The sequence below is a fragment of the Eurypyga helias genome, unplaced genomic scaffold, assembly GCF_000690775.1.
Source record: "Eurypyga helias isolate BGI_N326 unplaced genomic scaffold, ASM69077v1 scaffold13030, whole genome shotgun sequence".
In the NCBI taxonomy this organism is placed as follows: domain Eukaryota; kingdom Metazoa; phylum Chordata; class Aves; order Eurypygiformes; family Eurypygidae; genus Eurypyga; species Eurypyga helias.
This window is the reverse complement of record NW_010226310.1, coordinates 6,876-33,418: the sequence shown is the minus strand read 5'-3', so window position 1 is coordinate 33,418 and position 26,543 is coordinate 6,876. Positions and strand designations below refer to the sequence as shown.

Genomic DNA, 26,543 nt, shown 5'->3' with positions numbered 1-26,543 from the left:
TCAGTTTTTCTTGCGTCTGCTCCTTGTCAGCTCGTACCTGCAAGACAGACCCAAGGAGTAATCGCAGTTGGCGTAAGACTTTCTCAGCGGTAACTGGCACCGTGCAGAGACCTTGGGCTGCCCTACTGCTCCTGCTTCGTGGGTGCCACGGCACAGGAGGCCTCGGAGACGGCCCCTCCGCTCTTTTCCCCAGGACCTTGGGATGCGTCATCTGTTCTCCTATTCCCGTAATTGCCAGATCTGTTCCGGGGGGAACTTGGTTTTCCTATCCTGCTGGCCAGCGCTGCAGGGATGGCAAGCTCCTGGACTACCCAGGCTGCATTCCTTGGGCTCCACGGGAGGAGAAAGGCGGAAGAACTACTGCCATTAACTACAGACGTGGAAGGGGAAAGAGCCCTGGTCCTTAATCTTTGCCTCAGACCAGCGCTTAAGGTCTGAGCCTGAACCACAACCAACACACGCAAAACTGTAAGTGGCTCATTATCATAGTTTCTATGAACGCTTTGTAATTAAAGTTTTATCGGACATACACGTTGCTGATCAGAGTATTCATTTAGTTAAGATCTTTATCCAAGTTAAAATTTGTTGCGAGGTCACTTTAATAAATATAATTCTTTTGCTTATGTGTCCCAGCGGCCTTTATGGTAACGCAAAATGTGCTGAAGGCTGTCATTGGCACATCGGCCTCATGAAGGCTGCTTCACCGGGCAGGTATTGCGCTACCGACCGGATTAACATACAGCCCGGATAAACTGCCAGGTTTATCTTTATCTGCAAAGTTTAAACTTTGCAGGTCAAATGCCCCTCTCGCTCACCAGAACACACGGCCCGTTTACAGGCGCTCCGACACCAGTCACGCAAACCGCCAGCAAAGCAGTTAGCAGGGTTCCAACGGACGGAGGTGAAAACTTACCACTGCGTGAAACCTTTTATTAAATCCTCCTGCGACAGGTCGATCCGCACCTTGAAAAAAGCAAAGTTTTATTTCTTTGGATGTTATTCAGCGTGTGAGTTAACCAGCCAGGCTAAGCGCTCCTCCCCACTCAGAGCCACGGTCGGGTGCTCGGGCTGCAGCTCGGGCTCAAGGCCAGCCGAGCTTCCCGCATTCCCAGGGCACAGGCAGCGGCCGGCTGCAGCCCCTGCGGCACAGCCTCAGCAGCGCTACTTGGGAATTAGCTGTCACTGGGGAAGTGACCCCAGCTGACTCCCCAGGGCATCAGCGTTTGCTCGCAGAACGCATGAAGCACTCTGCGTTGCGCGTGCTGTTGCCGGTGAATTCCGGGCTTCTATCGCGTCTGTCTCGGCTCCGTCTTTGCACCATCAGAACCGTTCCCCAAACGGGCAGGGGATCCCAGGAAACACATTTTTTATCTCAGGAGCACCCTTTTGAGATGAAGCAGCAGGGCACACGCATCACAAGCCCGCACGAGCTTCCGCATGGATACGGCCTGATTTCAGGTGACAATCTGGCGGGAAAAGCTGTTCCCAGACTTCGAGTGCTATTTCTGCGTCCCCAGAACCACATTTTGGGATTACTGGAATTGCTCCTACTATTGGGCTCTATTAAATCAGTAGCATAGCTCCTTTCAACTTACTTTCCCCAGCTCCTTCCTCTCCTGTGAAATGAACGGCCTGCTGTTTTTCACTGCAACGTCCAGTGTCCTTTTCTTGACGTCTTCTAAAGATTCAAAAAATTCAAACCTAAAAGTAAAGTTTTGAAAGGAGAAGCTTAAGACAAAAACTAAAACCCTGTAAGCATCAGCGGCCAGAACACAGTGACAGAATACAGCATCAGTGGCCCAAACCCACAGGGAAGGAAGACACAAAAAAGGCAATTCTGCAGTTAGATTTTACTCGCGCTGTAAGAAATCTCTTCCGGGCCTCATGAAAGACGACGACACAGTTCAGCCTGTTCACCGTGCCAGGGGAAAGGAGGAAGACATGCATCTGTAATGAAATGCTATTTACCATCACCTTCCCCCTTCACGGAAGATCAGCGTGTTTTCCACACAACATTCATTACTCAGAGGAAATAGCTGGCCCAACCCCCAGGTTTACGAAGTCGGCTTATACCACATTAAGAGAAGACAAAGGTTGAAACTTGTCGTAATTAAATTCTTAATGGCTCTGACTCATGCCTCTGGCACACATCATCTAGTGTCAAGTGAGTTTTGTCCACGCTACATCATTGTTTAAGTCCTGCCCACCTGAATAGCTTTTCCTCAGAGCTGTCAGACAGGTGATGTGTTTTGGAGCCCAGTATTGCTCCAGCTGAGGTACCTAACTGAGGATGCACGGGGTACGTCAGTACTGGCGATGGGGTAGAAGAGATGCTGTTCCTAACAGCTGTGCTGGCACTAAATCAGCGGAGTACCTGAGGACAGGCAAGCAAAATCCACAGCTCCAGTGTTTGGAGTGTCAAGAGGAAATATTTTAGTCTTTCTCCATTTCTGACCTAATGCCGACATATACAGAAAGGACCCAAGATAGGAAAAACACCCCAGGATGGCCCAATGCTCACGTTTTCACATGTGTACCTTCCTCTAAAAACGGGATTTAAAGCATCTCTCAGAAGAGCTGTACTGCTAAGCATTACTGTGTGTGGTTTTCTCCAAAGCACATTCCGTTTCAGTGGACATGATGCAATCAGCAAAGAGGTGGGAGCATTTTACCCTGCATCTCCCTGATGACAACATCCATCCTCCTGTCCAAAGAATCATAAAATCATAGAATCACAGCATGGTTTGGGTTGGAAGGGACCTTAAAGACCATCTAGTTCCAACCCCCCTGCCATGGGCAGGGACACCTTCCACTAGACCAGGTTGCTCCAAGCCTCATCCAGCCTGGCCTTGAACCCTGCCCGGGATGGGGCATCCACAGCTTCTCTGGGCAACCTGTCCCAGTGCCTCACCACCTTCTCTGTGAAGAATTTCTTCCTGATATCCAATCTAACCCTCCCCGATTTCAATTTAAACCCGTTCCCCCTTGTCCTGTCACTACAGACCCTTGTAAAAAGTCCCCCCCAGCTTCCTTGTAGCCCCTTCAGGCACTGGAAGGTGCTATAAGGTCTCCCCGGAGCCTTCTCTTCCCCAGGCTGAACAAGCCCAACTCTCTCAGCCTGTCCCCATAGCAGAGGGGCTCCAGCCCTCGGAGCATCTTCGTGGCCTCCTCTGGACTCGCTCCAACCAGTCTATATCCTTCTGATGTTGAGGGCGCCACAGCTGGATGCAGCACTCCAGGGGGAGTCTTACCAGAGCAGAGTAGAGGGGCAGAATCACCTCCCTCGACCTGCTGGCCACCTGGAATGGCCCAGCCTTGAGAGGCTTTGGCTTTCTGCCTTTGACTTCTGGAAACCCGTCAGAATAAGCGTCAGGCAAAGAAGCGTGAACACAGCAGCAGGCTTTGGGAGGTACCAAATGGAAAGCTCGCCCCTGCGATGACAGGGAGTTGAACACGGGGATGTCTGCGCAAAGCAGGAAGCTGCTGGGATGAGGAAAGGGGGTGGGAAGCAGGAGTGCCCTCTTACAGGGGGACAGACACCACGGCAGGGCAAGGCCAGCCCTAAGTACCTGCAAATCACACCTAAAGCGCCTTTTCTTCAGAAGGCCTGCAACGCTCACAAGCCAACCCTCAGGAGAACAGGAGCATACCTTACGCAAGCCCTTTCGTTGGGCAGAGATCACAACTACCTCAGCAGCAATCATAATTAACATTTTCTTACTTCTCGTCATACTGGGGGTTCAGAGTTTTTTTCTTAACAGAAGTCTTCTTCCTGCTTGACCACCTTCTGTCCGGAAGCAGGTATATACGGACGTACGGATCCACCCCACGATTGGAAGAGGACACTAAGTTCCTGTTAAAAGACACACAGCGTTCACGTCCAAGGCAGGGGCTCCCCCGCCGGCTGGTTTGACACCTTCTTCCTCATAGACCAACCCTCAAGGGATCATCAGCCAAAAACATTTATCTTGTGAGTTGGAACAGAAAAGCAGATAAAACTTTAAGGATGTGAAGTTAGGCAAAATTTTCACTACTGTGTGGCCACTTATTGGGGTTCCTACATTAACATTTACAAATTCAGGTATAGGTATGTCACGATGCCGATCATGACATCCCATCAGTCATGAACGCTGCACAGAGGAAGTTTTGAGTGGGTGGAAGCTCAAGCATCTCTACTGCAAGGAGCTCTCCTCGCAGCCACTCACAGCCCTGCTCCCGGTGTCAAGCAGAGCCGGGCTCCGCGAGGCTACGCAGACCCAAGTCAGCCAACGCTACGGCGTCTCGACTGAGCAGCTTACGCCGCACGCGGTCCTGCTCCAGCTTTGCCGAGTGCTCCTCCCTTCCCTTTTCAGACACACGCAAGCAACCGTCAGCCTTACCTGCAGCCGTTGACCAGCACAACGAGGCTCTGCCGTATCGAGGCGTAGCGCACCGTCAGCTGAATCTCACCCAGAGGCATCTCGGTCCCACTGCAAGGCAGTAACGCAGGCAAAGCTTTTACGTTCGGCTCTTTAACAGACCACACGCGTGGAGCTAGCAGACAAAACCGCACAGGGGATACAGAAGATGCTGATGCGCTTTCAACTAAATTCCCTCTTTCTGGCATCGTAAAGTTTGCTTTCAGAGGGCAGCTGGACCATGGGTGCTCTGCAGAAACAACGCTCCGGTTAGCACCAGCACTGCCCAGCCTGCCTTCTGTACAGGTACCACAGACACACGGCCCAAGCAGCACCCACTTGGCCTGTGGCGGAGGGAGCAGCGCAGTACAGGCTGGCACGTTGCACAACTCCTTCAAGGACGTCTGTATGTGCAAAATGGGACCTTTTTTATATCTCATTCTGCATGTTATTAAGGTGGTTTCAAATCCAAAACACTGTTTGAAAATGGTTTATAAATGAGGCCGTGTTCAGAGCTAGAGAATTTGTCAGCCCAGAAGTACTAGATTAAACAGGTGGAGTTGGATTCGACGTTCAGAGTGATAACTGCTTTAATGCTCTCTTAATTGAGATGGACCTTCTTTGCTACTTCACTTAATTAAGCAATCTACTAGCTCCATTCTGTGCCCCAGGACAGACAGATCCTGGTCTCCATCCTCCTCAACACAGCAGACTCCCTGCAGCCTCACACTTAGCACTGTGCGAAGAACAGACACACAAGCACATCTATCCACAAAAAACTTTGATTACCGCAGGACGAGAGTCTCCAAAATTGTTAGATAAAACACAGCATCCAAAACTCAGGCAGATATGCTTATCAAGAGTGTATGTTTTTACAGAAGTGGGATATTCAGACTTCTAATGCCCTGTTGCTAAAATCATGAGTGTTAAGGGATCCAGGATATTCTGCGTGAGAGGCTCTTAAACAATACAAAGCCAACGCATGCAGCACCTCTTAGGAGAGCCAGAGAAGGAAATGCTTTCACTTGACACCTGACCCGAGAGTCACCCTGTAATTTACTTTGCTGTTGAAAACTTGGGCCAATTCTTCGTAAGGAGATTTGAGACCCAAGCCGTCAAATGGCTCAACAGTCTCGAATTCAACTGTATGCCACAGCAATCTATAAAGCCTAAACCTTCCCCAAAGAAGAACAATTCAGCTGGAATAACACCTACTTATGAAGGTCCAGATTGCTGCTACTTAATTCGAAGCAAGAAGAAGGCAGAGAACCCAGTGAAGCAATGCTGGGCGCAAGCCTCATCTCCTCGATGACTGGCAGCGAGGGCACTACGGCTGCTCTGGTATGCAACGCCGACGGCGGGCGATGCTCTGGGTCGCGCTCACACTCGGCCTCAGTAAGGCCAGCAACAGTTTCACTTGGTACAGGCACTGTTGAACTGTCAAGTGTGTCCAGGTCTTCTCTACTGTCCTTTATCGGCAGGGATTCAAGTGCTGCGGAGTCTTTGCTCGCAGAAGGTGCTTTTGAGACTTCTGGTTTTGGTGGGGAGACAAACTTCGGCTGGTTTCCACCCTTCTCCACAACACGCACAGGAACTTGCTTCGAGGCATTGACACCAGCCTTCACTCTCTGTGGATCGGGTTCTTCAACATTCAAGGCCTAAAAATCACAAGGGAGGGAAATGAGTGCTGCTCCCAACGCACTGGGATTAATGGCAGCATTACCACCTAGGATGCAATTTCACCACAGAACTATAAACACCAGGAATCTGCCACCAGTGATGAAAGAGGCCTATGGGATCAGCTGTGATGTTCTCTTCCCTCGTCCTACTGTGTGTGTATTTAACAGTCTCTAAACACTGACCGAGTGCAGCGAGAAAACAGTTCTTAAGTATCAGTCTCTCTGACTGTCCAGCAGCTTTGATTTCCCAGCTTAGATGTCCCCAGTCCAACTCTTTTATTGTCATGAGAAGATTTTCAGCGACAGCACTGCACTGAACTTTAGGAAGCCTCAGGGATACCTCTCAGCTCCACCATGCACTCTTAATCGCACTTAAATACCTTGAGACCCTCCTACTGATCTGTGAAGCAAAGCTGCATTTCTCCTCTCCCACCTTTCATCTCTTTTGCCTGGTCAGAACTGGATGCTTCTGCCAGGGAAGCCGAGCGAACACGGCAAAGAACAACTTACTCGCAACACGAGTTTCATCTTAACGAAGCTGTCTGAACTGGAATGATCCAGCTGAAACCTCTGATCCAGAGTCATGTTTGGGTCCTTGAGTAAGTGGGAGAGACATACCACTGAAGTTCCCAGGGCACTGTCCCGATCCTTGTCTTTTATCTAGGGTGTGGAAAAAAGTTTTTATTAGATGGCCAACGGGAAAGCATATCACTGGGAACAGCAAAGCAAAAAGCTATTTCAGAGACCAAAATCAGCTTATTCACTCTGGGACACACCATCAAGTATGGTTACTTCCAAGTGAGCGATGCCAGTATTTCAGGAGTGTTAGAAATTAATATGTTCGGAGTAAAAATCCCATCTCTAACTATGCACAGAAGGAACTGCCTTAGCAGAAAAACCAGGCCCTGGGATTTACTTAGCTTTCCTTACTTGCTCTAGGCAAAATGTCCCAGGCAGCTGGGACAACTACTGGTTTAAAGTTTTACAAGCTTTTTAGGTAATAGTTTGTTTAGCTTATTTAACTGCAATACAACTTTTAAGTTCAAATCCACTTCCATAGCCGAGTGAATAGCCACAGAACTGACTGTGACAGCGATGTTCGCTAGACAGGTACAGGACTTCTTAACAAGCCAGAATACCAAGGTGGAGAAGACAGGGCTCTGGTTGAGATTATGAAGGCTGTGATTTCTGACAGCAAAATATTCGTGGTTCTACTACACAAACCTGTATAAAACCTCCTTTGCATTTTGTAGCCAGAAATGTCCCATGTTTTGAACTTGGATTTTATGCACTACATGATCCTAGAGCAAAGGTACATACCAGCATCACCTAACAGAATCGCCTGTGCAACAACAGGCACTTCCCTCCACCCTTTTAAGCAGGAGGACCCCGGTACTAGCACACAAAAATCAACCAGCACTGAGATCACATCCACCATAAAAGAGATTTCACCCTATGGATGTGCAGCTAACATTTAGAGGAAAGGCTCCTTTCTCACCTCAATATGGAGTGACTGGGAATGAGCGCTGTGGACAAAGAAGGTGAAAGCCTGGCCCCACGTAGGATCTTTGCTGAAATTGCAGGTCTGCAACAAGAAGGTTGTGGCACATACGTTAGCTTACTCTGTAAGCAGCAAAGACTAACACGGTCACCAGAGAGTGTCACAGTGACTCTCATGTCATTCAGTGATGCTGTACGGAGAGAGTGAAATTTCCAGGTCAGAAGCGTGCAGAAGCAAAGTCTCTGGCAAAACCAGAACACATTCTGCGGGGCGTGGAGATGCTGACTAACAAGTCTGGCGAGCTGCAGTTGGCCCCAACCAGCGCTGCCTGGACCAGCAGCCAGGCATGGCTCCCAGGCTCCCACCTCTCCACCCAGGGAGCCAGAGCACTGCCTCCAGCCTGCAGGCACTCAGAGCCACCTCCCAGAGCTGCAGCAAGCTGGCGGGGAAGGGCAGGGAAGCCAGAGGGGCAGTCTGAGGGAAGAGCAGGAGGGCACAGCTCCATCCACTTCAAGGATGAAAGAGTATGGAAAGCACACGCAGAGGCTGTGACTGAGGCTGCTCCATAAACCAGCTGCTTCTGCCAAGCCACAAGTGCTGGCTGCAAGGGACAAGGAGCAGGGGGAAGCTGGAAGTCTGACCTACCTTGGGAGAGGCAAGTGATGTGGTGGGGTAAAGGGAAAGCCAAAAAAAGATAAAAATGCAGGCAGAACCAGATTTCTCGATGGAGCAGGTGGAAGAAACAAAGGAAAATAGGTGCAATTCCCAGATGCTCATGTGTAGCCAACAGGATTAATTTCTACTTGTTGGGTGTCCAAAATAATGCAGGACTAGGCTCATCTGCATCCAGCTGCAGCAGCTACTAGGAGGGCAGAACTCAGCTGTTGCTCACACTCATCAGGTAAAAATAAATATTAAATAATGACATTATTTAGGCCAGGCTGGACGAGGCTTTGAGCAGCCTGGCCCAGTGGAAGGTGTTCCTGACCATGGCAGGGGGTTGGAACTGGATGATCTTTAAGGTCCCTTCCAACCCAAACCCTTCTGTGATCTTATGAAAAAGGAACTGAAAGTGCAGTGGGGGAGATCCGGATATATCTTGTCTGGGTAAAAAAAGTTCAGTAAAACCAAATGCCAGTTTGATGCAAATGACACTTTGCCCTGAGAATGCAGGAGCTGATTTGAGACCTATCCTTTTTTCCTCTTCAAACCTCACAGAACTAAGACATCTCGGCCAACATGACCGCATGACCAAGTGCACAAACACACACGTCTGTACAGCACCTCAGCAGACACCCATGAATCAAGGCCAACTCAGTGACACAGTTCTTCCACTTACTGGTTGACCCTCACTTCCCAGCCTCTGCAGCTATCACCGTAACTACAGCTATTCACATCAGCTTCACCAGTCCCACCCTTCCTAGAGGCTACTTGGAGACAGTCACACATGAAACAAAGTATTTAAGGAAAGCAGAAGAGTCAAACAGCCTCACCTTGCTTTTCTGAGTTTTGTTTCCTACCGTGAGCAGGACGAAAGAGGAAGGTTCTCGTTCTGCCTTCTGTCATTTAATGCAAGGGAAGGGGAAAAAAAAAAAAAAAGACATTTATAGTTCACAGGAAGCAATATCAAATCCCTAGTCTCACTTGAAATAAGCTGCTGGAAAGCTGAGAATAGTTTTGAGGTGCGGGACATCTGAAGAGTGCAGCAGACAGAAAAGACCCCAGCCACAACACAGCACAGCCCTACCCTCTGCCACTAAGAGAACACAGTTAAGCCAGTTTTATGTATTTAGGTCTCAATAGGTGGGCAATTAAAAATTTGTCAGAAGCTGGGAGGAAACAGAAGGGGGATGAAGGCTCAATGGAAATCATCATTCCTGAATGAAACAGGACTCTCTGAATTGGTTTCCAAGGCTCAGGACTTGCTATAAAGCAGCTAGAAGCGAGTCTTCAGCATCAAGTAACAATTCCTTTCCAGAAGCAGTAACACTGATCCTCTTGCACTGTGCTTCTCCACACTAGTGCTGCAGAAGTTAAGGCTGAGGATCTGGCCTTGGCATAACGTTGCACACAAAGCGTGTAAAACAAAGCCCAGAATTAAGGATTATCGAATGCGATGTGTGATTCTATGAATTCACAGTACTGGCAACTCCTCGAAATTGTAAACATTGCATATAGGAGGGGAGCTACTCTGAGAGAACGGGAAGCTTTATCCCTTGCTCAGAGCTGTGGTTGTGTGTAGCTTGTTCAAGAAAAACAAGGGAGAAAGACATTCTTCCCCATAGCCACCATTTACAGCGCAGTAGCAAAATGCAATATTTGGGGGGAAAAGTAAACAGACGCAAAGAGAGGAGGCATGAATGACTAGTGCCTTCTGAACCCTGCTAAAACTCGAGGGGGAAGGAATCTGGTGGTCAGGTCTCCAGTGGATGGGAAGGTTACCACAAACAAGCACATTCCTCCCATGCCAATGCGGGAGGTCAAGCTGGAGCAGCTCAGCATGGAAAGAAGCCCTGCAGCAGCAGAAAGGATGACATGACTTTGGCTGATGTCTGGAGGCTCTGTCCAAAGTATAAAATAAAAATAAACACCCCCTCTTCCCCCCAGTATTTCTGTGCTGCATTCCCCCTTGCACCTCCCAGACCTTCACTGGGGTGGGGGTGGGCTTTCAACCACTATTTTGAACTCCTGGTCACTTAGATTCTGACAGGGGAGAGATGATTTCTTTTCAACCACAGCTAGGTTCAGTTGCTACGATACCACTTAATCCAGAATGTTGTTGTGCAAGGATGGGAGAAGAATATAAATTTTACCTTGAGGTACTTGTTATTTTTCATCTTTTTTGCTCCACATTCACCATTCGAGTACTCAAAGTGGTTTTTCTGAATTAGTAAAAGAGCAGAAACAATTAGTCTGTGGGCTTTTAAAAAGGGGTGAGGAGTGAAGGCTGCCTGCACGTGGTTTGTACTTACTGGAAGGTTGAAGGCGCTGTCCAAGTAGACTATCAGAATAGCTGTAGACAGCCCCTTCTTATCCTGCGAAGGCCAGGGAAGATAAAACAAAACACAAGGTAGGCATGATCACCCAGCAAGGACAACGTAAAGCACAACACACATTCAAAGGACGGTTTCTAAAAGCTAAGCAGCTCTTCACCCTTCTCCTAAAACTTGCCATTTAGAGGAACACAAGGCAATGCCAGCAGCATGGTTTTAAACAGACCGGTAAGAAGACCTGCAAGCCTTTTCAATTCACTGGCCTTAATGCCCTTCAGTCTCCGGTGCAGAAGAGGTTGGGTTCCCTAGTGCAGCGAGACACCTAAACGTATGCTCAACCATACACATCAGCATCAGTAATCCTGTGTCAGCAAAACAACGCCTGGGAACAAATTTCATTCCCTTCAGTGGAACTCCAACACTTTTGTTGACTATGAAGAAACAGCATCCTTGGGAGACGGGCTTTATCCAAGTAATTCTGCTGGGCAAGTAAGACACTCTTTGGAACCACGACCCTATCAATCACCAGTGCTGGGTATCTGTCTCTGACTAGTACAGGTTATAGACAGGGGTCCTGCACAGATCTGAGATGAAGAGGGAAGACAGAAGTTTTCAAAGAAGGGAACTGTGAGAGGCCACCTTGCAGCAAGTCAAACAAAGCTTTGCTAATTGAAGCAAAAAGAGCTGTCAGATTTGAGTTACTCCTGGATTACCAAGGGCCCTAGGGCAAGCAAATGCCCTTCCTCTTCAGGAGCAGGGGGAGAGGGTACATCACATCAAAACTTTGTCAGACAAAAATAAACTCCCATGGATTTGCCTGGGGTTCCCAATTTTACACACTCCTTTGTTGATCACTGCACAGGGATCAGAATATCTGAATCTCTTAAGCAAACACACTCACCTCATGTAGCTTTTCTTGGTCATTTACGAGTGAAAACCACTCCAGCTTTAAATGCAAGTGTCCACTTGTTGTCTTACTTAAGGGAAACCACTATAAGGAGACAACAAAGAGGCAGAGCAATTTATATATATATGTTGCAGTGTCTGGGACTTACATACAACAGACAATATGAATTGTACTTTGAGTGCCTTAGCTTGAATTTCTGACACTTAGATTGTAGCATGTCCATCTACTTAGAAACACAAGCCAGAAAACAACGAAAATAAGACAGCCATATCCATGCAAAGCAGATGGCTATTTCCAACCAGCAGCAGCACACGGCAGGCACCCTGGCATTGTTTGCAGGGTGCTGGATTGCAGGATGAACCACAGTAAGATTGGCTCACTCTTCCCTCAGCAATCAGGCTTCTTCACCAGACTATCTGTAGCCTTGTACAAAACATTTGGTACACACAGGACACTAGATACCAACACGCGATACCCCACTGCTGGCTCAGCGTAACCTCAGGGCTGTCTGAGGTTGCCAGCTTGATTATAAAAATTATTTTAACGGCTACTTCAAGTTTTCTGAGCAGAGGTATTTTCTTTTGTGAAAAGACCCGAGTGCAAGTGTGCAAGGAAGCTTCAAGCACACAGAAACAATGTAGAGGGAGAGCACAGAGGAGTACGTGTAAGCATGCACCACCAACCACATTTAGAAATAAGCTGTGATCTTTACCTCATCAACAGTTCTGTCATTCATTACATCCACTAGGCTTATAAGCAAGCTGAAAGAGAAAAAGCAGACATTTCAATGTATATTTAGGCATACAGCATACTGCTGTTGGGGAGAAGCAATCACCACCAAAAAAGCCCACACTCATCTGTTCTACCTGCGTGCACATGTACTGGAACACACCTACACTTCTGAAGTCTCCCCCTTAAAATACTTCCAAAACTACAATATATTTGAAGTAAATCTCAGGTCGTGTAGTAACCATCACTTCTAATGGCCTCCTGGGACTCCCTCCAGGAGTCTGGGCCCATTCTCTACCTTCTTCAAAGTCAGCACTAGGAACCAATAACGTGGTATTAATAGCTGGATAAAAGGGATAGCTTCGTTCAATATTCAATTTCTGGTATGAATAATCTGGGTGTCCTGTTTCAGATGTTATCGGACCGCCCAAGCAAGGGTCATGCTAATTTACCTGCCCATAAAGTCATCTTTATCTGGATCTTCATCGTACAAATCCACTTCTAAGTCCTGACCAGGCACTTCATGAACAACAAACTGGAAAAGAAAGAGGTTATTGATTAAAGACAAAAAGCATTCACATAGGTTCATACAGGTTCAGGATGTGGACAAGAACATGACACTTCACAGCTGTGTAACGTATTAAGGACATTCCCTGGGTAATTGCATAACAAATATAATTGATTACAGGTGAAAATACTGCAAAATCAGTTTGCTTGGTCTTGAACAAGTTAAACCCCTCCAACTGGTATCCCTAATAAGCAGAGAAGAATCAATGCTAGAGCAGACTACAGCTGCACAGACTGCTGCACTGATTAATATTTAAAGCAGTGCTTTGCACCTCATCCAAAAACACACGTACGTAAATCGGATCAACCCGGATGACATTCCCAGTTTGCAATGTAAATCTGAACTTGTTTAAGGGACAGAAACCCCTCAATCAAGTAACAAGGAAGACCACCTGCTCTGGCGCAGTCAGCTAAGAGAAGGTCCTCCAAGCACAAGGATGTAAACCGATGTGCATCCTACATATGGAAAGGCAAAAAGATTCAGTACCTCAAATGTCTCATTCCAAACAGGATTAAGATCTCGGGAAACCGTCTTGCTTCGATACTGCACCGTGCCAACGCGAAGAAGAGCATACGGGTCAGACTTCCCCCTGATTGCACCAAGGAAACTGTCTTTCTGGACAAGGTTTTCAGCTTCTAGCAGATGAACCCTTATTACTCCCTGAACAAGATACAAAATTGGTCATGAAAACGTGATCTTTGGGTAATTATAATACGCTACGTCCAAAAACCAGTTATTTCAGGCAGCAAGGATAGTAACTGTGACAGTTTTGCAAAGACATGTATTTTGATGCAGTACATTTCCAATGACAGCTGTATTAAAACACTTTCCACCACTTACCTAGAGGAGAAAAATCCAAACTTAACTGCATAGGAAATATTCTTAAATTTATTTTTAAATCAGAACCATACATATGCACACAGGATTACAGACACAGCCAAATCAAGTGTAAAGATCAATTCCCACTGATTGAAGGAGGAACCAAGCACCCACTGGTAGGTTCTTATTTTACTGCAGATTGGCCATTCAACTTCAAATTGGTGATGCAAGTTTGCAGTAGGGAGTATCTCTTTGTCATTCATTTATATTTACCCTCATTAATGAGTATATTAGTTATTTGATGGATGAAGGAGGCTGAAGATCTGGCTATGTCAAGCATTTAAGAGATTTGTTGGGGTTTTTTTGGTGATTTGTTTCTGTAACAAAGAGATGTCACCCGCTGAGCTCCCTATTTACATCCCTTCACAGCATTAGTAAAAAAAAATAAGCAGCCTGACACTCCTTGCTCATGGATTTACCTTCTCTAACTGAAGATCTGTGATATTCTCAAATGAGATGAAAGGTTTAAATCAGTAAACGAGCTCAGTGTCTAAACAGACTTCTTACGCCATGTATAGAGAGGAAGACCCCCCAGCCACTCCCCCCTCTCCCCAAATTATAAACTATCCAACATCTGCTCTGCTATAGGTGAAACATCACCTACAGAAAGCCTACAACCCTGGTTGAAACAGCCGATGCAGGAACCCAAGGGACTAAGCCTGCATGCAGCCACACGGCAGCAAACGCACATGCAGGTAGGTTAACACCCTCCCCGGAACAAAACCCCACTCACATGCGGGATGGGGAACCTCAGGTGGGCAACGTTGATGTTCTTTTTCAGAGGCACTGTGATCCTGTTCGGCAGCACCAGCCGTGCAGCGATGAAGTCTTGGATTAGCGACTCCGACATTACACTGCAGGTGGGAGGGAAAAAAAGCAACCTAAATCTCTACAATTCACCACAATTTCAGTCAGAATGAAAGAATGAGGCACAGCACAAGAAACAATGAAATAAGCGGTAGTGCCTACCTTCCCACAACTGCACATGGGCAGAAGAAACTGTGCTAAATGTGCCATTTAGCTTGGAAGAAGAGGGAATGGAGAGGACAGTTTAACACCAGAACCAGTCACCAAGGGTAGATGTGGATCCCTGCAGAAGGTTGGGCCGTCTCCTGCTGATAATCCGTGTCCCGTGGGCTGCTGCAGAGTACGGGGCAGCCTCTCAAGATCCCTCTCCATCTCACTGCCTATCTGTCGTTCTGCAGGTAATCGCCACTGCCTCCTGGCACACAGTGCAGGGCCCACAGGCAGGCAGGCACGTTCCAGTCCAGGGTTACTCGGGCTAGACGTGAATTTGGTTCCAGCTGTTTGTACGTGACAAATGGGAGCTTAGGCCATACGGTATCATCATGCACCCAAACAAGTCACACACTCATGTGCTTTTTGGTTTTCCTTGGGAATACAGCTACCAGAGACTGACAACCTGAGGAGGGAATCTGGAATTTTGAGCACTTCACAGGAGGCTCAAGACTTCAAGGTAATTTGGGGTTTTCTTAGATGTAGAACATGGCCCCAGCGCACATGGCTGGCTGCTCTTGGCCACACGCTGAGGCTTACTGTAAAATGGAAGGAGAAGCCAGCCACACTGAAACAAAATAAGTTTGGGGTTTTTTTGTTCAACGCAACACAGCTTGTACATGAGGACAGGCAACTGCATCCAGCTTCTTTACACCCTTAAGTAAGCCCGATTCTTTCGAAAGGGAGAGCTCTCGTTCAACCTGTACTTCAGCCTATTCACGGTCAGTCATGGTTTGCTCCTGGCTTTCATGGGTAATGCTGATGAACAAGCAAGGGTTTCTGTGTTCAAATCCCTGTGAGAGAACCAGGGAGTGAAAATTTAGGAGAGCAAATATGCACTTAATTATATGAGAGGCTGTAGGCTGGAACACCTACATACCTTCTCCCTGCAAGGATTATGCAAAGCTGTGTCAGAAAAGAAGAGATCAATTCCTCCGATAAAAACTGGAGCTCCCAGGGCAAACTTCAGGGCAGAAGGCCACTCTAGCCTCAAATTAAGGAAAAAAAGAAAGCTTGGTCTCACTCGACATCAAAGGTGTTCAGAGGCCCTTTAATGCTTAAACTGGCACCTAAGTAGCCAGCCACTTCCTATGAGTCTGCAAACCCTGAACTGCAGGGGGAGAGAGGGGAGCAGAGGTGTTTGCATCTGCATTTAAAGGCTGAGTAACCAAACGTATTTAGTTCTTGTGTAACAGATTTTCTCTTTACACTGAGGAACAAAGAAAAAGCAAATCTCCAATCTGGAGAAACAGTATGAAACTGGAAACCACTAAGATTTTCATCCTTGCTGTGCAAGTTTTACGTACAAGATCAACGCAAGAGGCGTTGGGGAAGAGTTACATTTTCTGAAGAACCTAAAGGGTAAGCAGATTACACAGAAAGAGAAGAACAATTCTCCTTATAAATCTGATGGTGTTTTCTTTATTGTGGATTGTATTTCAGTTTGTCAGAGGGACTGCAACTCTGTGACACCTTGCCTTTTTCCACTTTAAGGTAACTAAACACAAGCACAGACTGCCAGTCACCTATAAATACCTCATCTACCTTTGCAAGTAATTGGCACATGGGAAACAGAAAGGTTTGTTTTTTCATATATAGACCGCTGTAGTTTTTGTGATTTACTATTTTCATCCTAAATCCCAAACGCAATGAAGTGATTGAAGCAATTTTGACAGAATGTGAAAAGCACCTTCCTCAAGTTTTGCAAACTCCACAGCCAGATAGGATGGGATGAGTATCAGCCCAACACCTTCTACACAACACTGAGAACAGCTCTGGTTACTGAAGAACACCATCCCGACTTCCAAGGCTTTTTAAGGAAGAATAAAGTGATGTAAAGTAGACACTCACTTAATCCCTGGGACATCCAGGAGGTTGCTCATGCCTGCCCAGTTGATTTCCAAGTGCTACAAGGAGATCAGGGAGAAAAGTGATACAGGACCATTAGAATTTATTTCAGAACAAATGCAGAATTTAAAGGGGAAGCAGATGCTTCCGAAACAAAGTCACATGTTTAAAGAAAGCAAAACCTGCACCAGTAAGTGACTGCATCTGTACATTAAAACCAACAGCCGGTATCAATTCCCTGATCTATTTTACCTGCCATACCTGAAGCAAGGGTGTCACTGGGACTTACCCAGCAAGCACAGGGAAGGAGCATTCAGCCCCTGGCAATGGCCACTGGCTGATGCCCTGGGGTCGTGCATGGTAAATCCGACAGCTCCACCCAGACTTTGAAGTTGTTTCCTCATCCTTTCACTTCGGGGTTGGCTATGCCCTGAGGTAGGGGGATTTACAAACACCACCTGACTCAGGAGTCTGTATTTCCACTCACACACTAAACAAGGAGGGGTTTTGTCATGTGCTAAAATAAAGCTGCTACATCTAAACACAAAAACACCTCACCCCAGATCAAAAACGTATGACTTCCATGAACTCAAGCAGAGCATAACCCACAAGCAAGCAAAGCTGTGTGCTACGAGATAACTGGTTCTTACAAGACTAGGTTGTTTCTCATATTTTATTAAATCCCAATTCAACTACAAGGCACGTGACCTTAAACCGCTTTCAGAGCACGACCGTGACTGAATTCTCTCTAAGATGACCACGCTTAAAATCTACGAATGGGAAGATTCAAAATCCACCTGCCAGCAACTTTGGAGCAAAGGCCTATGAAACAGCTGCTGTGCTGTCCCCATCGGAAAGCCCTCCCATTCTGGAGTGTAGCAAGTACCTTTTAAGGCACTACTGCAAGAGAATAGGGTGAATTCATTCCCATCCTCCTGGGGTTCAAGAGCAGCAGCGAACAATCAGGAATTTGCTGTTCCAACACCTGCACTGCGAGGCATTCACAGCCATGCAGTCAGGACAGCACGTGTCCCTCACCGGAGACCTGTCCATGCATTAAGACAGACCAAGGACCAAGAAGGCTGCGGAGCACAGTTCACTACTGACTCACCGGTTTCTGCACAAAAAACAAGGTCACGGCTCCAATAAAAGGTGCATCAGTTAGAAGGGGTTCCAGTATCACCCGCAGCGTCCCATACAACTGCAAACAGAAGGACAGCTGAGTCTGAAGGCACTCTCAGGATGCAGTTTCAAAATTGTGAGCTTTTCAGCAAAGGAGGTAATTTTAAAAATCCTAGTTGAAATAATTTTACTAAAAGTTTAAGAACAGCAATACCTCCCTCCCCCCACCCCACTGCTCTTGATATCGGGCAATGTTTTCTCTGTTTGTGGGATCTGCCTGCAATCCTGCCATACAACAGAGCAATCTGCCCGGTAGTTTTCAACATCGTACGAACAGGCTCTTGGTCTGATCTAAACCAGTTTATGAACACCCTGACAGAACTGGCTCTTTTGAAGTTCTCTACCAACATGCAGCTCCTCTGAACTCCAGTGGCAGAGGCTGGCCTACACAAGCTTGAGGCTCTAGGACTGACCCTAACAGTCACACTAAGAAGCTTAAAAGTAGTATTTAGGTGCTTTCCAAGGAAAGCATAGTTTCCCCAGCCAAAACACAAGGAGATAAAGCAAATCAATCCCAGCCTGCTAGTTGTTAGTTTCCCAGTTAAGCGTCATGACCTCCCCACTGGGACACGCTACCTCCGGCCACACACAGCCCTGAACAGACAACGTTAGCGCAGCACGCACCTGGACGCCTTTCACTCCGAGGTTAAATTTCGAGATATCCATGTGAATCTCACAGTCCCCTATGTAACTGAAAGAAAATTCTCACGTTATTTCACACTTTGCAATAGTCCAACGAGAAATTTGGGGCTGTACAGCATATAAAAGAAATCAGTTTAACGATTGACAACTGACCCCACAGGCAGAGATGGATTTTCAAGCAACTGAAAAGGGAAAGTGGAGCACATTGAACAAGGGTCAGATCTTCAGAAGAGAAACCCAGCAGTGAGCTGGGATATTGATCCACCTACAAAATGTCTAAGCGACATACCTCAAGGTGACTTTTCTATTCTTGAGACTGGCAGTTGCCTGAGACAAGCTTGCTCCAAGGAGGGGATCAACAGGCTCCTTCAAAAGTCACAGTCATAGCAACTGCCCTCCTGCTCCCTCCTCTGCCAAAAGACTGATCCCACCCACAACCTGATGATCCAGCTCCCAAGCTGACGCAGAGCCATCCTGCCATTACACGTGGGGTCTTCACCTTGCCCGCAACCCAAAAGCCCGCTTGAAGGACAAATTCTACACAAAAAGTAACCTGGCTTCCTCGAGGCTGAATCAAAAGACGACTTAGATCAGATTTTGGTCAGTTGCCATGGAGAACATCAGGCTTTAAATAAAACAAACGCCGAGTGCAGTACTTCTGCAATTTGGAAACCACCTTAGACTTTAATAAAGTGCAAACATCACCTTATACAGAAACTAATAGCCACTCCCCAGGGAGCAGAACCTCGCAGATTTGTTGATGCCTCTGGCACAAAACAATTGAAGGGAGCTACCAAGCTCCCTTTCAGCCCTCTGAGAACAGCTTTTTCTGGAGGCAGACACACAAACACCCTGCAGGTAAAGCAGGGCATAAAGGTACCGCAGCACAGCGAATGTGCTGCACTTGACGCCTGCGTGCATAATTTCACCCCGTAACCAAAGAAAAAGGACAAGATTTTTGCTCTGACCACATGGGTGTGGGCAAATAGTGCTGCAGCTGCCACTAATTCACACTGTAATTTGCACAGACAGATTCCCTTCCCCTCCTCCCTCCCCCCTCCCAAAACCTGCCAAGAACGTGTAGCCTTGTGAATTTGTCTCCATCTCTGCAAGCAAAGTTCTCAAATATTTGTTTACAGAGTCACTTAGCAGAATTTTAAGAAGTTCATAACACACAAATTAAAGCCTGTCATGTTTGAGCATTCTCATTTCTTAAATAACCAACCTCACAGGCCATGCCAAAATTAACACAATCATCCTTATAAGCTAGTCATGTAATTAAACAAATTTATTTTTACATTTATTAATTCCTACAATTTTGACATTATCTTACAGCTCATTACGCTGGGTGCTAATAGAGCTTTGTCACAATAAAAGTCTAAATGAGAAGCCAAAATGAGTTCCTCAGATTGGAGTAATTAATCCAAGAGAATTTAATTCAGCTGTTGTCAGTGCCCAACACAACAAATAATAGTCACAGTGTTTCAATTTACAACTTTTATGCCTTTCCACAGTCAAAAAGTCTTCCCACCCCTTCCTTGGTGCTGCTTTTCTCCAGTAACACTTCAATACATGCAATCCTGTTTTAAAGTCTGTATGTCAGAGAAGCCTTACCCCCTTTTATCACAGCCTGAGCCTTTAATTATCCTTCAGCCTGCTTCATACAGGGATCACCCCCACGCCAGTGTGCTTGGTAGGAAGGATGCACTCTTTGTTCATTAGTTTTACTCCTCATTGCCCAGAGAAGCTGTGGATGCCCCATCCCTGGAAGTGTTCAAGGCCAGGCTGGATGAGGCTTTGAGCAGCCTGGTCTAGTGGAAGGTGTCCCTGTCCATGGCAGGGGGGTTAGAACTAGATGGTCTTTAAGGTCCCTTCCAACCCAAACCATTCTACGATTCTGTGATTTCCAGTCCAAGTTGGTGGTGCTTTTGTCTGCTCCTCAGCTCAGCATAACCTTGCTGCACTCTCTCCTGTCCTCCCCCAGACAGAGTACACCTCAGCCAAAGTCAAGCCCTGACACCCAAAATCATGTAGGGCTGAGCCCCTCTGCTGCTACCCACAGGACCATGATTTCCCACATGTGAAGGGTGGCATCTAGCTTCCCTCTGGAATGACATACTGCACAAGGAGATGCAGATAGGCATGTGTGCGCCACAGATGAGAACCAGAGAAGGTTCTACAAGTGCATGTATCTGTATCTCTTCTGCACTCGGGTAGAAAAGCTGGGCCCAGCGTTTACAACAATGGCAGCCCGCTAGCTGAAGGCAGGGATGCCTCCAGAGCACAAGTTTGACTAAGCTGGATGTCTGCATGTCCCTTTAGAAAAGGCACAGGCATTTCTCCCCGTGTAAAGTAACTCCCCATGGGCCCCATCTCATCAGCCCCCTTTGGTCCAGCCTTCTCAAGTGCTTTGTAAAGCAAACTGCTGCTCAGTCAGCCTGGCTTTGTGCTTGCGTAAATGAGCAAGCACTATTACACAAATAAGAGAGACAAGAAAATGTGAGCAAGTACCACAGGGTATGAGAAACCAGACCACTTTCCCCTCTGCCTACCAAGTCATGCTCCTGGGGGCGAGCGTTCCTTTCCTGCTCAAGACTGACAAGTTTCCAAAACGCTTTTAGTTTCTTGTAAGATCCTACAAACCTCATTAACCCAAAACTCCACTAAAACTCAAATTATTGCTGCACACTTCTTTGGACTACTTTCTCCTATTCTGTGCTGGATGACAGAGACTGTATTTCCAGATTTGAAAAACTGCCGGTTGGGAAGTGCAGAGATACTCTTTTAGGAGTAAATTGCACTGGATGTATCTTTAAATAGATTTTAATCATTACACTATTCTTCTGTGATACCTCATGCACTGTAAATGCCTTAGAAGAGCAAGAAAATTAAAAAAAAAAGAAACATTTCCAATGAAAAATTATTACGAGTACTCAATCAGATTAGTGGAATAGGAAGCAACTGCCTTACAAGACATCCCTCTAGGAGGTAATAATGCCTTCAAATACTCCGATTATCTACTGATTATAGCCAATGATTACACAGCGCTACAGCAGCTCAGGCAATTGCTGGATTAATGGGAAGAAAAGCAGTTGCAGGAGGTCAAGTGCCTGCACTTGAGAAGTTCCTATTTTAAAAAATGCACTACTGGAGAATACTTCTGGAATGCTTTGACATGAATTCATTGAGAGAATGCAACTGTTAGCTGCTCATGCTCAGGAGACAGACTGATTGTTTAGATCTAAAGCAAATTGTTTGGAGACCACAGAGTATTGCCAGTTTATTTCCAGCTGGGATCTCCTATTTCAGATTTGGGGATTTCAGATCCCACTCTGGCAGGGATCTTATATTTCATTTAGCCACTGCAAGAACCCTGATACTTTCTTGTGTCATGTGAAAGGTGTAGCTCAGGTATATTTGTTCAGGGAAGAGGACACATGAACAGAACACAGACACCAGATAAATTACAAACTTCATATGGAAGACCTGAGGGTAAACAGTGATTATCTCACATTTTTGCTCAGTCCTAAAAGCCATGACAAAATTTATACAACTTAGTTTACACCAATTAGGTGCATCATCTCAGGGACCGAGCAAAGATTTTGAAAGATGACTCCTGGCCTCCTTCCCTGCCTTTGGTGCCTCGCAGGTAATCAACTCTGACCCTTGGGTTTCCTGCCAAAAACTCAAGCATAGTCCTTTCACATGGGACAGTCAAGACTGTAATGAGGCAGTGTTCTACATAACCCTTCCCAATGCTCTGATGTTATGGACATGTAAGCTGTTATTAACAGATTTAATTAAAGCAGCTTCTCAAGTTCTTTCGGTAACTCCATGTGATACCAGATCTACCGGATCGCTGGCTCTGCTGACAGCTGCTGCCCATCCAAATAAGGGACCTCTAAGTGCTCTTTTTCACAGTTTCCAAGCAAAGTACATGATTTGTGACATTACATCACAAATTTAACACAGAGGAAAGGAAGCTGTTCTTCACATGGCACAGACCTGAACCACAGCATTCAGCGCCGCATTAGTGTGGCCAGCAGGGCGAGGGAGGGGATTCTGCCCTTCTACTCTGCTCTGGTGAGACCCCACCTGGAGTGCTGCATCCAGCTATGGAGCCCTCAATATCAGAAGGATATAGACTGGTTGGAGCGAGTCCAGAGGAGGCCACGAAGATGCTCAGAGGGCTGGAGCCCCTCTGCTATGGGGACAGGCTGAGAGAGTTGGGCTTGTTCAGCCTGGAGAAGAGAAGGCTCCGGGGAGACCTTATTGCCCCTTCCAGTACCTGAAGGGGCTACAAGGAAGCTGGGGGGGGCTTTTTACAAGGGCCTGTAGTGACAGGACAAGGGGTAACGGGTTTAAATTGAAAACAGGGAGGTTTAGATTGGATATCACGAAGAAGTTCTTCCCGGAGAGGGTGGGGAGGCACTGGAACAAGTTGCCCCGAGAAGCTGTGGATGCCCCATCCCTGGAAGTGTTCAAGGCTGGATGAGGCTTTGAGCAACCTGGTCTAGTGGAAGGTGTCCCTGCCCATGGCGGGGGGGGTGGAACTAGAGCATCTTTAAGGTCCCTTCCAACCCAAACCATTCTGTGATCAGGAGCACAACCCAATTAAACAAAACACTTGATGGACCACATGGCTACAAGCGGCTATTAAAACTACACAAATGATTCCATACACAGCACGAAGGAAGTCTAAGAGGGAAAGATTTGTTTTTCTACTCCTGCTCTTTTCCTGTGTTTTTCCCTGGCCAAGTCAAAGACTGCACATGAAGCGGCTGCTCAGCCTTCCCTGCTGCAGCCGCCCTAGTCAGTGCTGCGTGGAGTGGTGAGTCAGCCGTGGGGTCACCAGCCAGGGAACTCCCACCAAATTACAGCTAGCAAGCACCAAGGCCAAGGAGTCACGTTTGTAACACACAGACACGTTAATCCTTTAACATTCACCGCAATGTAGCTACACTCATCTGCAACCTAGCCCCAGAGAGGGAAGTCAGTCACTGGGGTCTCGGCACTGCAAAGTTCACTGCACTGGCACCCACAGCACATCCCTCTTCTCCAGAGCTGTGGATGGAGCTCTGTGCACAGATCCAGCCACTGAAACCTCAGCAGCATGCAGTGCCCGGGGGCAGTGCAGAGGGTGGCAGCCTCACCTGAGGGCAGCCCAAGTCCATCTCTAACCAGCTCTTCTCCCAAGAGCAGCTGTATGCGTGCAGACACTCACTGCTCTTCGTGGAGCTACGAGAGCCTGTTTTGTCACAGGGGTTTGCTTCGCTCCAGAAAAGGAGAGAATGCCCATTTCTTTGATTAAAGAAAGAAAGCACATTCCTTTGACGATCCAGAAAAAGGCAGGTAGATAACACCACTGCTCATATATTTCCTTCTCCCCATTGCTACCCCGCTCAGTTGTAGAAACTGCTGTTCATGTATTAACAGAAGAGGAGCTGGGTCCATAACACAGCCCAGGAGAGAGCCCCATTTAGAGACAAGGTAGGTGGAATGCTCCTGTGTGAATACTCAAAATAATTACATTATCAGATGACAGTTCAGGTTAAGTTAATGCCAGGAGGAAGAGAAGCGAGTGGCCAGTTTGGACATGCTGACGGGTCTGCCAGAGGGACAGGAATGAGGAGGTGGGGGAATCCCTCTGCAGATGATTGTTAAAAGACAGTGGAAATGAGTATGTGGGAGAAGCAGCCTGGAGAAGTAATTTAACAGAGAGCAGCAGCAACCTCCTGAAAAGCCTCAAAGGCATCAAATCCCTCGATCACAATTTGGAAAGCACGAATGATTTGCCAAAGGCCCTAAAACTGGTCTGGCTGTTACAAAGAGCACTTCACCAACAGCACTGAAACACAACATGTTCTGGCTGAAAATCAAGCATGTCGTTTTGCAGGGAGCAATGGTGCTCTGCCAGGGCTGGGGATGCTGCCATGCCATTGCCACATTAAGCAGCAGGCAGAGTTCTGAGCAGCTCTGTGCTGTTGCCAAGACACTCCACAATTTCATACTGCTTTTTCCTGGCACTGCCATGAAGAAAAGCCATTTAAATTAGGCAGCTTAATCGCCCACTAAACTTAAGAGAACTACAGCAGCATGCAAGTGGTAATTCCCCCAGTAATTCCATTCTCCGGCCTAAACCAGGAGAGAGTTTAGCTCTGCAGGTGGCTCCAATGTTAACAAAACACAGAGGATCATTCCAAACAGCCTAGACGGTATCAAATGTTTTATCTAACTTTGCTGTTGTTGTTGTTAATAGAGCTAGAAGCAGTTTTCTGCTCAGAGAACAGCTGTAATCAAAAAAAAAAAGCAAGTGTATTGAGTGGCACACAGTAAAAATGGTGAGTGAAACAAGAGGATTCATCTAGGGGAAGGAATTAAAAAAATCAGTAGTGCAAATGGTTCTGGAAGAACTAGATAGGTTGGACTGAAAAGGAACCACAGTGAGGCAGCAGACAGACCAAGCACCACCATGCTGGAGAGCTGTCAGAACAGGAAACACAGTTCCAAAACTTGGGTTCTCACTGCCATGAATGGCACAGCCAAGGGACACATGCTTATTCCCACAGCAGTGGTCATGGCCAGAGAGGGTAGCACCCAGACCCCTACAGGCGACTCCGCTTTCTGACTGAATGGCTGATGCACAGCTGCTCACCTCTCTAAGTCCTGAGGACATCCAGCTGAGGGACAGATTACCTCATATCATTCTAGATAGATATAAGATAAGGATGTCTCCACTTCATGCTCATCTTAGTGGACCACGTGTCCATTCCAGCATAACAACTCACACACAGGTGTCAAATGAGCAGTGAGTTAAGAACCATCTACATAATCAACAGTGCAAAGTTACCAGATCTGCAGGTCTAGGACAACTTGTCTTCTATCGATTTCTTTGGTGTAGGCTTTTATTCCATTGATTCTAGGGCACTGAAACACAGACAAACAAGATACAGCATAGTTAATATCTTTCAAGTTAAGCCCAAGTTAAAAGTCCTACTCACCTCCCTCTACATGCTGGCCACATTTCTCCTGATATCCTGGGCTGTATCAGGAGAAGTGTGGCAGCAGGTCGAGGGAGGTGATTCTGCCCCTGTACTCTGCTCTGGTGAGACCCCACCTGGAGTGCTGCGTCCAGCTGTGGAGCCCTCAACATCAGAAGGATATAGACCAGTTGGAGTGAGTCCAGAGGAGGCCATGAAGATGCTCAGAGGGCTGGAGCACCTCTGCTATGGGGACAGGCTGAGAGAGTTGGGCTTGTTCAGCCTGGAGAAGAGAAGGCTCCGGGGAGACCTTATTGCCCCTTCCAGTACCTGAAGGGGCTACAAGGAAGCTGGGGGGGACTTTTTACAAGGGCCTGTAGTGACAGGACAAGGGGTACCGGGTTTAAATTGAAAGTGGAGAGGTTTAGATTAGGTATCAGGAAGAAGTTCTTCCCAGAGAGGGGGGTGAAGCACTGAACATGTTGTCCAGAGAAGCTGTGGATGCCCCATCCCTGGATGTCTTCAAGGCCAGGCTGGATGAGGCTTTGAGCAACCTGGTCTAGTGGAAGGTGTCCCTGCCCATGGCAGGGGGGGTGGAACTAGGTGACCTTTAAGGTCTCTTCCAACCCAAACTATGCTGTGATTCTATGATTCAATCAATTAAATATAGAAGCATTCATTAGAGACTTTGCACAACTGCATATAAACTATGAGTAAACCACACAAGTTTTTCCCTTAAAGAGGTAGTGTGACTGCCTTGGCAGTCCTCAGACACCGGCCTGGTTGCAAGCAGCCCATGTTAGGAGGCTTAGGAAGCACTGAAAACTCCTGTTGCAAGGGTATAACGGAAAGCGATGTGGATACGTGGCCTTTTTCTATCTCCACTCCCATGATACTGACAGCCAGTGGGAAGGGATGTGTCTCCTATATGATCTTCCTTTCATGGTGAAGACAAGTCATGGTGAGGAGGAAACAAAGGAGGCAGCAGTGTTACACCAATACCATTTTGTTAAACACTCAGAGCTATTAGAGCTGAATATCAGACTCCCAAACGCTCTCCCCTTTGCATCTGACCTTTTCAGAAGAGACTGAATGGCAAGCGGAGCAAAGGATTCACACTACCTTCTCGCCAAAGTGGATCTTGGTAAATGTGCATGTTTTCAGATGCACATTCTTTGCTCGGATTTTTGGTTCAAGAACTTCTTTAAATGTTTTTTCCAT

General features: G+C 46.9%; 1 protein-coding gene across 1 annotated transcript; it reads right to left on the bottom strand.

Annotated features, from left to right (window-relative positions):
- On the bottom strand, nucleotides 1-26,543 carry ESYT3 (extended synaptotagmin-like protein 3). The gene is made up of 21 exons (XM_010152579.1): nucleotides 26,445-26,543; nucleotides 25,193-25,269; nucleotides 18,325-18,391; nucleotides 17,630-17,719; nucleotides 16,522-16,577; nucleotides 14,387-14,507; nucleotides 13,261-13,434; nucleotides 12,659-12,741; nucleotides 12,190-12,238; nucleotides 11,472-11,561; nucleotides 10,550-10,612; nucleotides 10,391-10,459; nucleotides 9,071-9,136; nucleotides 7,575-7,661; nucleotides 6,587-6,736; nucleotides 5,613-6,055; nucleotides 4,380-4,469; nucleotides 3,722-3,853; nucleotides 1,596-1,701; nucleotides 914-963; nucleotides 1-37 (listed from the first exon to the last, which is right to left on the bottom strand). The coding sequence occupies exons 1-21, from the start codon at nucleotides 26,541-26,543 to the stop codon at nucleotides 1-3; spliced, it is 2,199 nt and encodes a 732-aa protein (XP_010150881.1).

Bases quoted from the DNA above. Each gene is read 5' to 3' on its own strand.
- ESYT3 (XM_010152579.1), bottom strand. From the start codon at position 26,543: ATGGAAAAAACATTTAAAGAAGTTCTTGAACCAAAAATCCGAGCAAAG. The intron at 17,720-18,324 runs GTGCGTGCTGCG...TTCTGTTTGCAG, and splicing joins TCGGAGTGAAAGGCGTCCAG to TTGTATGGGACGCTGCGGGT. The intron at 11,562-12,189 runs GTAAAGATCACA...GTCTCCTTATAG, and splicing joins ATGACAGAACTGTTGATGAG to TGGTTTCCCTTAAGTAAGAC.